At 46.5% G+C, this 12154-nt stretch overlaps 1 protein-coding gene across 5 annotated transcripts in view; it reads left to right on the plus strand.

Annotated features, from left to right (window-relative positions):
* DLGAP4 (DLG associated protein 4) overlaps positions 1 to 5935 on the plus strand; it is a 100873-nt gene extending 94938 nt beyond the window's left edge. For 4 of the 5 annotated variants that reach the window (XM_069077556.1, XM_069077558.1, XM_069077560.1 and 1 more), the window contains 3 exons: positions 1032 to 1123; positions 3588 to 3740; positions 5646 to 5935. In XM_069077556.1, the coding sequence (XP_068933657.1) occupies positions 1032 to 1123; positions 3588 to 3740; positions 5646 to 5864 (464 nt within the window). In that variant the 3' untranslated portion in view covers positions 5865 to 5935. Of the gene's footprint in view, positions 1 to 1031; positions 1124 to 3587; positions 3816 to 5645 lie in introns of all 5 variants that reach the window. The other variant, XM_069077557.1, reaches the window with a different exon arrangement.
* The last annotated feature ends 6219 nt before the right edge of the window (positions 5936 to 12154 follow it).

The raw sequence follows: 12154 nt of genomic DNA on the forward strand, positions 1-12154 counted from the left end.
AAGTTCTTCTTAAAACAGGTTACTGTATGTCTCTTGGTTTCGTTCATCTTATTTCGCGCAAGTCTTTTGATGTTTTTCTAAGATTATCAAGCTATTATGTAGCTTATGTATTATGTTGAGCCAAATGAACCATGTCTGCAGCATTCCATTTCTACCCCCTTCCTCTGAAAGAAAGGGAGGGAGCTGCTAACCAGCATGCCAAGGCTCCATATACAGCCTATTCTTAGCCATTTCAGAGTATCTCAATCCTGTTCACCTTCCAGTAAAGCTCCAGGGGCCCTCGTTCAGGAGACAGGCTCTACTGACTACTAACAGTGGAGCCTTTCCCTTCTCTAGCTTATGTGGGTAAGCCACATAATTCTTCATGTGACTTTGGGTTAAGTTCCTTGCCCTCCAAGCCTCAATTTCCTCATTCTGCCTCTGCTACCTGGTACCTACGTGACTTAGGACAAGTTCTTCTGGGCTTCAAAGTGTGAAGGGGACTGGACTCTAAGGTCCCCTTCCAGCTCTAAATTCTGAACTCTATAAAATGGAGAGAATAATACTTTAACCAACTCCCTTGTAGGGTTATGGAGAAAGCATTTTGGGAGACTTTAAAGTCGGCGGTGTAGATTTGTGGACTACTGTGACCACCATTAGCACTGTCATTGTCCCTGATGTTACCACAGACGGGGTAGGAGGTTTGGAGCAGATTTTTCTCTGATTCTGTGTCTCCTATTTGTCCTTCACTTCAAAGGAGACAGCTTTGGAATAGGAGGTGGCAGCCAGAGGACCGAGGTTTAAATTCTGGCTCTAGCACTCATAAGCAACGTGGTACTGGGCAAGCCACATACCTTCTTAGTCTCAGTGTCTTTATCTGTAAAAGTGAAAAGGGATGCTTGCGCTTCATATTTCATGAGACTACAGATGATGTGCTTTGTAAATGTTAAGACTATAAAGAAGTTGTTATGAATAATAATAACAGTGATCACTTCAGGCCTCCTCTGAGATTGACTAGTTTTGCTCTGTACCAACCTTTCCTCTCTTTTCAGTCTTAGGGAAAGTCCTCAGTGCTGTTGGTAGCGCGCAGTTATTGATGTCTCAGAAATTCCAGCAGTTCCGGGGTCTTTGTGACCAAAACTTGGTGAGTCTGAATTCCCTTGATGACCCTTGAAGCTGCTATGAGCTTTGGGTTGGGGGGTGGAGGGGTGAGAACAGGATCTGGCTCCCTTCTAAGAAGTCCCTCCAGCTAGTTTGCTGCCAAACCAAGGTTCTTCCTTCAGGTGATGATGCTATATAGGGTCTCACTTTCTGCTCTGGGGAATAGAGATGTCAGCAGCAAATCCAGGGCCTTTAAAGTGACTCAGACATTCCAGAACTATTAGTTTGGGGTAGGAGGGGAAGGGGGGAGGAGCTGGACTTTGTTGCCTTATGTCAGAGGAAGAAGTCTGGCCCACTTTGAGCCAGAAAACTTGCTAACTCTACAAACATCCAAAATGAAAAAGGGTGAGAGTAGTTACTGAAATGTCTTACCCACAAGGGACTGTGTTTTTGTGGTGGAATACCATGGGTCAACAATTGACCACCCTCACTTTAGTGACTGTGTCCTGTGGCCCAGGAGTGACCTCCTGGCTGATTCTGAACTACCAAGCCCAGGAGGAGGGGAGTGGTGAGAGTACTGGGAATAAAACTGAGCTCTGGGGTCTGTAAGGTTAGGCCAAGATTAGGGGCAAGAAAGAGGGCAGAAGACGACTGAAAGGAGTCAGTAGGAAGGTGAGACAAAAAAGGCTCTGCTCAGGGCATCTACTAGGGGGTGAACAAATCATGGCGGTATACAGGCTGCCCCCAGGCAGCGCAGTTTTAAGCTTTGCCAGGCCTCTGCTGTGAGTTCATTTGGATTCTAGTCATGGTGACACAGTAACCACGGGCAGATCTCCCCTCTCTGGGCCTATACCTTCTGAAAAAACGGGACTAATGAACCTGGCCCTGCCTGGCAAGAGTCTAGTGAGGGTCCAGTGAGACAGTGGATGTGATAATACTAATTAAATATTACAAGATAAACAGGAGGAAATAATAACATTATTATGACATTATTAATGACACTTAAAATAATTACAGTAATGCCTAGTGAGGGGAGAGAGCCAAATGTGCTACATCTGACTTGTGATTTCATGGTCTTATCATTTTCCTTGTACAAATCTTCTGTGTAACCACCCTCCGCTCCATGCCAGTTCTGAGCTCCTGGCAGTTGGGTCAGCATGAGCAGTACTTTTTTTTTTAAGTGACTTATTTTCTTTTTTTTTTTAATTTACTTTTCTTTTACAACATTCAGTTCCACAGTCCCTTGAGTTTCCAATTTTCTCCCCCTCTGTTTCCTTCCTCCCCCCACCATGGCAGCATGTAATCAAATATAGGTTCTACAGATACCTTCATATTAAACATTAGTCAAGTTGTAAAGAAGGGTTATAACCAACAGGTTAAACAATGAGAAAGAAGGGAAACAAAACACAGACCAGAGAAATGAGTCTTTTGGAGCTGTCTCCTAACCTTGCATTGCTCAGAGGAGCCCAGACTGTCAAAGTCAGTCATCACACATATGATGTGTGTTCTCCTGGTTCCTGAGCAGTACTTTCTGGGGAACAATAATAATAACTGTTGTTACAAAGATTAAGATCTATATTGAGAGGCAGATGGAGAGCTGGTCTTGAAGTCAGGAAGATAAGGTTCGATTTCCAGCCCTTGGTACATGGTAGGTGCTAGACCTACGCTGCACAGAGGAAGTTACTTATCAGGATAGCTCCCTATATTGATGAAATGAACCAAATTGGTCAAAACTTTTTTTTTTTAAATCATTATTAAATAATGATGCTTTGTCATTGTAGTTTCACCATTGATGAAGCATCAGCATACCCATCCTCCCTCTCCCAATAGTCTTGACAGGTGGGTCACAGGGGTTATCATCCCTCTGGTAAATGGAAAGAATGTAGAATTTGGGATTCAGATGTGACCTGGTCACAAATACCAGCCCTGTCAATTTGCCTACTGTGGGAGCTTGGGCAAGTCACAGCATATTACTGTACTCATCCATAGAATGGAAAAACCCTAAATGATTCTCTGAGTTCCCTTCTGTCTCCAACCCTATGAGCCCTGTGATGCCATTTGACTAAAGCTCAAGAATTGGGGAAGGCTTGGTCCAGAGTCACAGAATGACCCTCTTATACCTCAGACCTCATTCCCCCTGAACTGCTTTCCTACTCTGTGATAGGTTGTTATTGGGAAAAGCACAATGGGAGATAGACCATCAGAAAAATCCCGTTATTGATAAAGGGTCAGACAGGACACTGGTTTAAACAGAAACTTGAGCAAAGGGATGTATACATAAAGTTTCCAGTACTGCGCAGCTTAGGCTGAAGTCATAGAGCAGATTCTTGGATGAGGATAAGGAATGTTGCCTTTCTGTTGCTTGAACAGTTTGTTCGTGTTGTGAATGAATGAATAAACAAATGAACAAAAAACCCATCTTTGTTCCTATCCTGACATGATCCCCAAGGGTGGGGGTGGGGTGGGGGGCATAGCCACTGAGTCTCCCTCTTTCTTCACCCTTGTAGAACCCTGACTCCAACCCCAGGCCCACAGCCCAGGATTTGGCTGGGTTTTGGGACCTGTTGCAGCTGTCCATCGAAGACATCAGTATGAAGTTTGATGAGTTGTACCACCTTAAAGCAAACAGCTGGCAGCTGGCGGACCCCCCCGAGAAGAAGGTGAGCATGGAGCACTGCCGAGGGGCTGAAATCCAGGGGCTGTGACCTAGTCGGAAATAACACTTTCTACCATCGGTCAGTGCAGCTCGGCTCGGTTCTCGATGTGTCTCTAAGCTAGGACCACGCAGACCCATTTCTGTTCCTGGAATCCATGCTTCTCCTGCCATCTCATCCCATTCCATTCCATCCCATCCCAAAGCTCTGTCTTGTGGCTTCCTTTGTGACTTGTGTTGTCTTGGCTGCTGCGATACTATTCATGGACAATCCCACCCTTGGGACGGTGGCGGCAACACCATAGGGTGGCTAGAGCCCTGTTTGGTGATTTGAGAAACCTGTTTTCAAATCCCAACTCTGACCTGACTTGCTATGTGACCTTAGGCAAGTCCAGCCCCCTTTCTGGGCCTGTTTCCTACTTCATAAAATGAGGGGGTTGCAAATTAACAAAACAAGTTAATTGTAATCTGCTCAGGTAAATAGAAAAATCTTTTAAGGAGAAATCAGGGCCATTTAGAGCTGCTCTATAAAAAAGGTGCTGGGAACTGACAGATTCAAAAGTGATTTATACCAAATCAAAGAGCTAATCATTCCTGTGTTATACAGACTGTTTCCAAAGGTAGAGAATGATAAAAGACAACCTAGTTTCTTCTGAGAAGTAAAATATAATTCTTGACCTACCAAACCTGACAAAGATAAAGACAAAAAAGAAACTTATTTCTAAGCCAGTGCCATTAATGATTTTTACAGGGAGAGGGCAGTCTAGATCTGTTATTTCATTGGTTTGGGAAGCTCTCTCCATAGAAACTTCCTCCACTGATGCAGATCAGCAGGCATCTGTAATTTATAATCTTAGAACAAGGGTTCATCCCTTTGTAGTCATGGAAAGGTGTCCATGACATAAAAGGCAGCCAGGCAGCATGGTGGATAGAGTGCTGCATCGAGTGTCAGAAAGACCTGAGCCTCAGACACTTTCTAGCTGTGTGACCCTTGAGCAAGTCACTTCACCTCTCTTTTCCTCGGTTTTCACATCAATAAAATGGGGATCCTCCTCCCAGCGTTGTTGTGAGGATCAAATGAGTTAATAATTGTCAAGTGCTTAACATAGTTCCTAGCACATAGTAAAAGCTATATAAATGTTTATTATTATTACCATTATTGCATAAAATACATATAATTACATAGGAAACCAAAGATGAGTGAAAATAAAGATACAGATTTTTCTCCAAGTTTCTCCAAGTTCAGAGACCCTTTGAAATCTATCCACAGACCCCAGGTTAATAGAACCCTTGTCTTAGAGAGTTAACTGAGGTACCAGGAGGTTAAGTGACTTGCCTGTGGCCCCATGGTGTTAGGGGGTGGGAAGACCTGAACTCAGGCCTTCTTGACTTGCAAGACTGGCTCTCTGGTCCCAGCCATGCTGCCTCCATTAATGAATGCTAATGCAGAAATAACAGACAAATATTGACCAATAGAATACATCAGTGCCTCGAATAGTCACGAGGGTACAGGGAAGTGAGCCCTAGATTTGGAATCAGAAGACCACGATTCAGACCTTGGCTCAGCCACTTACTACCTGTGACCCTGGGCAAATTCCTTCTGTGATCCAGACCTGTAATGTGGGAGTGTTGGACTCAAGTGATTGTTAAGGGTCCCTTCCGGCTCTGGATCTTCTGCTGCTTTGTTTTGGGAGGAAGCCAGGATCTGGCACCCTGTAAAAGCACTTGGTACTGCCCCCAGCCGTCATCACCCCCTGCATCCCGTGCTAATTGTGTCTGTTGCTTGTGGCCCAGCCACCAGTTGGGTGGAAGCCACGGAGTGGGGGTGGAGGGGAGGAAAGGGACAGCAGGGGGTGCACATGACGGCCGTCTTTATGTTACTCTCTTGTCTCCTTACTGTCTCGCTCTAAAGGAAGAGAAGAAACCTCCCCCTCCTGTGCCAAAGAAGCCGGCCAAGTCTCGAACAGCTCTGAACCGGGACAAGGCCTCGGACTCTGGGGACAGGCAGCGCCAGGAAGCCCGAAAGCGTCTCCTGGCCGCCAAGAGAGCCGCGTCGGTGCGGCAGAACTCCGCGACAGAGAGCGCGGACAGCATTGAGATCTATGTCCCGGAGGCCCAGACCCGACTTTGAGCCAACGAAACGGAAAAGGGAAGGAACACAAGCAATTTTTAAATCATTAAAGAGCAAATGAAATACTCCCACCCTTCAGTGTGATTATTCAGTCTAGAGACACTGGAGCCAACTTTAAAACAAAAATTACCAATTAATGAAAGGGCTCGAATTTGGCTTTTTTTTTTCCTCTTCCCTTTCTTCCCAGCTTTCAGTGATGAAGATTTGAAACAGACAAGCAAACTACAGGACCGTCTTCTCTTGCTGACGGCAGCATTGCCACGTGGACTGAACAGACAGACTCCTGCAGCTCCCATGCCCAGGCTCCAGACTATGGATCTTTTTACCTGTTGCGTTTCATGAGAAATGATTAGTTTTATTTACAAGCTACAGAACAGAACCAGAATCCTGAGCAGCCACTATCACCCCAGGCACATCCATTTCTCTCTTCCCTGCCCTTCCCTCCCATCTTTCATTGGTCTTTGTTTTTGACCTCTTCCTCTCAGCCCTGCCTCCCCCAAGACCTCCCCTGAGGTTGAGAGCTCTTGCCCTCCTGGTGGGCTGGCATCCTGGTGAGAGCTTTCTATTCTGTCCTTCAGTATTTTTTTCTCTTCTTACTATCAGGGCTGGGAAGGAAGGGGCAGGGGCAAGAGGATGGGGTATATGCCGTGGTGGCTCCCACCCCATGCATGGTCCTTGGTCCTTTTGTTAATGGGAAGCAGCTTTCCCCTAGTGGAGAGCAGGAACAAGCTCCTTCCAAGGTGCAGAGGGGCATGGTGGGTGGAAAGAGCAGAAGTCAGTGGACCTGGGTTCAAATCTCAGCTCTGACACTTGCTACTTGTGTGACCTTAAGTCACCCTCACCTCTGGGCCTGAGCTACCCTGCCTGTAAAAATAGAGAGAATGGATTGGATCTTAGCCTAGATCTCTCAGTTCTCCATCCTATGAACCCTCCCCAAAGGCCAGGCCCTGCTTGGGAGGCTAAAGAATGTACCATCCACCTTCCTGCCCCCTTTCTTCAACCCTCCCCTTCCTTGGCAAAGGAAGCTAATTCAGGAAAGGGGGAAAGCTGACTGTGGTGGGGTGTGCACTGAGCCAGCCACAGGTATTACAGACAGATGGAGCCCACAGCGGGGAGGGACAGCTGGGGCTCCCGTCACGCCTGGTTGCGGACGTAGTGTGTACATATGCACATAGACCCCCTCCCCTCCCCGTAGGAGTGGTATATTTTGCGCACATAGACACATGCATGTGCGCCCCCATACACACGTGTACAGGAGGCCTCAAGGCACCTAGTGGGACCTGGGTGTATGAAGAGCATCTATTTTTACATGTACAATATCTAGGCGTGTGTAAGAGTGAGTGTAAAAATTCATACCTTGGTGTTAGCAGCTTTTCCCCTTTGTAGCCCGTGCCTAGGGGGGGAAGGAGGGGCAGGCAGACAGGTGGACCCTTCCCATTTCAGGTTTTCTAACTTTGAAGCCCCTCACGGTGGCACTGAATTGCCGGCACTCCAACGGATCTCTGGGCCCCCCTGCTGGGATGGACAGTGTCCGGTGGCTCCTCCAGCCCCTCATCCCAGGAAAAAAAAAACAGCCCAGGAGTTCAGGAATCGGGAGACCATGTGCACTCAGTGCTCCCCCCGCAAATGCTGTATACTATGTATATGTCTATATGGCATTGCAGGCTTCTCTGTGTAGGCCTCATCACACGGAATGAGCACTGGAAGGAGTCAGGAGGCCTGGGTTCCAACCCCCAGCTCTGCCACTTTCTGTGACCTTGGGCAAGTCACTTGACCTCTGTGTGCCTCAATTTCCTCCTCTGTACAATGGGGATAGTCCCCGTCCCTCCCTACCTCACAGGCATGTTGTGAGAATAAATAGGGTCACGTGTATGACTGACCTTGTTGATGTTATTGGTGGGGAAGGGCTTGGTGGGAGGGGTGCCCCACTAGACGGGGAAACTCGGGCCAGGCTGGAGCTTCGAGGGACAAGGGGAAGGATCTCAGCTGAGCTGCCCCGGCCCAGCCCTGAGCTATAAGAGCTTATCTTTGGTGGAGGACCCAAGAGTCATGATGAATTAGAGAACAGTTCGAGAGTTGCCTGCTTTGACAGCCACAGTTCCTTTGAACCCTTTGTAGTTTTGCAAAGTGACAGAAACTCTCATGAGGGCTTCCTTCACCCAGGCTCTCGGTGCCTGGTGAGCCTAGCCCATCCTGCACCACTAACCTGAAGGGGCAGAAAGTGAGGAGGGGAGTCCAAGTTCGTTAGAGCAATCTTTCAAGGAGAAATTGGGCCATTCAGAGCTGCTTTGCAAAAAGGCACCTGGGGCTGACAGATTCAAAAGGGATTTTTCTGTTAGCCTATTTACTGGGTGGTGGAGGTGGCTGCATCTGCATTTCTGTAGCTAACAAACATCTGCTCAGCGGCACCCCATGGACCTGATGAGCCAGACTGGTTTTCCCCAAGCTCTGCTCTGAAAACCCAAGGAAACTGGCCTTTTGGGGAGATTTCACATTTAGTCAGATCTCTTTGGAAGGAAGCCAATTGAGAGGCAGTAGGTACAGGGATCATGCTGCAGCCAGAACTCTTAGCTGGGAGTGAGGGAACAGTGCTAGGTGCTATTCCTCCCTCTGCTTCTGACTCACTGTAACTTTGAGTAAGTTACTTTCCCATGGTCAAGATAGTCTAACATAGAGGACCCTTTCAGTTCTCATCTAACTTGCCTTGTTGGGCAGTCCAGGTTAGGTGGGAACCTTCAGAGTGATGGGAGGGCCAGGTTAGGTGGGAGCCTTCAGAGTGATGGGAGGGCCAGTCTAGGTGGGAACATACAGAGTGATGGGAGGATTAGTCTAGGTGGGAACATACAGAGTGATGGGAGGTACAGGTTAGGTGGGAACCTTCAGAGTGATGGGAGGGCCAGTCTAGGTGGGAACACTCAGAGTGATGGGAGGTACAGGTTAGGTGGGAACATTCAGAGTGATTTCCCACCTCTTCCCAAAACCTTTCTCAGATCAATTTAAGCTCATGCTGACCCCTCTCTCCTCCAAATCTTAGCAGTTAATAACCTATGCTGCCCATCATCATGTTTAGCAGATTGCCTTGGGACACCCCCACCCTTGGAATGTTGTTTTAACCCTAGTTAAACATTTCATTTGATTTGTTGTTCCTATAATTTCCCAACTAATTCATGAACTGAGGAGCCCTAATTCTAGGCCTGATGCCCTCTGCCTCTTGGCCCTTTGTCCTCTCTGGGCCTCTTGTTTCCCCATATGTAAAAAGTAACTGCATCTCTGCTTGGTTCTGACCCAGGCCAGAGTGAGGAGCCAGTAGAACAATGGGTGTATTAGCACCTTGAAACCTGGAAAATGGAGTGCTGAGGTAAGGGCTTAACATATATCCCTCCACTAGGCTTGGCCTAGGGCCAACCATGGAACAGGTAGTTGCTTAGTAAAGGAGGAAAATGTCCATAGAATTAGCAGAAGTGCAAAGGAAGGCTCTGTATGTTTGGGATGCACTCGGGCTTAGTATCAATAGTTCTCAGTTCTGGGGGCTTGGGTGGGGGTCAGCAGAGACCCTTTTAAATCAGTTTAAGTCTTCTTGCTGCCTGACCTATCCTAGCATATCCTCCCAGAGCCAAACCCTAAATCTAATGATCCTCAGGGCAAATTCACTTGTTTGGGGAAAGGGAAAGTTGGAGCTTACTTGGAATTCATAAAAGCCTCAGAATCCCAACTCAGTGTGTTGCTTAATCAATGCTGTTTCTGGGTGAGTCTGGTCATGGCCCAGGTTCCCATCTGCTTCCCCATTAGATTACTTTAAAGTAAAGGAGGTCATGACGGCAGGGGAAAGTGGGCCTGAGGAGGGGTGTGTGATGTGATAAGATACTGGAGGAAGCACTCGGGACCCAGTGGGGGAGCAAAGGGCAGCCACATTAAATGTTCTCCCTATGTCCGTAGTCTGGGATACAATCCTGATCATCTTATGTATAATTATAATTCCTCCTCCTAAGGAAACATTACTCCTCCTTCAACAAGTTTTTTAAGTCCCTACTTTGAGCCAAAGACTATCCCCCATTCCATCTCCCAAACTCTGGTAAGGCAAATATTCTAACAGAATTAGAGTTTAGATATATAGGTTAGAGTCTAGAATGTATACACACACACACAGAATATAATAGATATATAGGACCAAATCTAGAATATAAAGGTTATAATCTAACCTTATAATAATATAACCCAAGTTCAGATTATCCTTGTCCCAAGGTCATATGGGAAGGGGTCTGCAACTGAGTCATTTCCCTGAGGATCCACAGTGGTGCCAGGAGAGCGGTAGAAAGAGCTTTTAATGAGGCCAGGGTTTAAGTTCCAGATATTTGCTAGTTGTATTACCTTGGAGGAGTCACTGCACTCTAACCTTCAGACATGATCATAGTCCTTGTACTGCTTACCCAGTAGGGTGGTTAAAATTAAATGAGACAATATACATAAAATGCTTATATTCTCCTCTGTGAATTTGGAATTAGCCATGCCCTCTCCACCAAACCTAGGGCCTGGGTGCCAGTAGTCAAAAGAACTGCTTAGGAGTATACTACTGTGAATAGAGAGCCCCATAATGGCAGTCATTAGGGGCAACAAAGTAGCCCGATACATAGAGTGCTGGGCCTCTTCCTGAGTTCAAATGTGGCCTCAGACCCCAGGCAAGTCACTAAACCCTGTTTGCCTCGGTTTCCTCATCTATAAAATGGGCTGGAAAAGGAAATGACAAAACACGCTGCCAAGAAAATAGCAAATGGGGTCATGAAGAGTCAGACACGGATTGAACTACAATGGCAGTCAGGAGACCTGTTTTATATGCCCTTGGATCAATCACTTAAAAAAAATTTTTCCCAATTATCAACCCTACTGGACAAGTCCCTTTCTAACCCAAGGTCTCAATCTTTGGTAAATGAAAGGGTTAGAGAATTAACAAACTCATGAGAGAGAATCAACAAGCATTTATTAAGCCCTTACTAAGTGCCAGGCACTGTGTTAAACATTAGGCATACAAAGGCAAAAAAATAATCCCTGCCCCTCAGAACTCACATTCTAGCAGGGTAGATAATATAAATAAATAAATATAAATAAACGTACCCAAAGTAAATAGGAGATAATCTCAGAGGGACAGCACTAGCATCTGTTCTCAATGAGAGTGTCCCTTTATGACTGAAATCATACTTCCCAAAGTCCCAAAGAAAACACCCCTTCTAGCTCCAACAGCCTGTGGCTAAATATGACTTCTTGTGAAACAACTCTAATTAAATTCAGCAAATGCTATTTGAGGTTCCGGAGGAAGGTGGCCCATTCTCTAGAATTCCCCCCTAGCATCGAGGATGCCACACAGAATTCATTCCACATTGGGAGTGGGGTTAAGTTGGTTCAATTGAAATAAACCAAGGTGGTTTGCCATGTTCTTCGGTGTCCACCAGGTGGCGCCAGAGAGCAAACACTGGGAGCAAACTTCCATTGAAGGCCAGGGAGGCCTCTGGAAATTGACTCCCTGAGAGGAAAAGCACATGTTGTTGAGGGACATCATGGGAGACCCATGAGCTATCAGAGGCTATGTCTGGTGTTCGGCCCACTCCATTCTGATTGGCCTTGTTCAGTGGCCCAATGTTTGGTGAGGGACAAGGGACGTAGAGAGGAAGGGCTAAGAGTTAAGAGGTCCAGGAGTCAGAGGGGGAGAGAAGTCACTCTGTGTTTGGGGGACCTGGGGACGTATCACCATAGGCTTCCTAGAGAAAGTCTTGCCTGAGCCTGGAAGAGACTTGTAGGTTATCTTGGGGGAAGGGACTACAGAAAGGGAGAGGAGCCCGGCCCACTGCCTATCACTGACAGACCCCATCTACATTAAATTAATAACAAGTCATGTTTATGCCTCACTTTACTGTTTACAGAATACTCTGTGTTTGTTCTCTCATTTGAGCCTCAGAACAACTCTTAGAAAGAGACAATCAAGGATTATTAGAATCACTGTCCGTTTTCCAGAAGCCAAAATTTAAACAGAGTGAGAAAGGACTTGCCTAAGGTCACACAGCAAGTTAGTGTCAGAGGCAGGATTCAAACCCAGGTCTTCTGACTCCAAATGGGGGCTTTTTCCAAAGCACTCTATGCTAAGTTTTAGTTTTCTAAGGCATCATAATCATCATCATCATCATCTCTTCCCCTCCTCTTCCTCCTCCTCCTCCTCCTCCTCCTCCTTCTCCTTCTTCTTCTTCTACTTCTTCCTCTTCTTCTTCTTCTTCTTCTTCTTCTTCTTCTTCTTCTTCTTCTTC

This window comes from Petaurus breviceps, unplaced genomic scaffold (genome assembly GCF_028583685.1).
Source record: "Petaurus breviceps papuanus isolate PSGF00001 unplaced genomic scaffold, PetGlider_PUasm1.0 90994, whole genome shotgun sequence".
Lineage (NCBI taxonomy): Eukaryota > Metazoa > Chordata > Mammalia > Diprotodontia > Petauridae > Petaurus > Petaurus breviceps.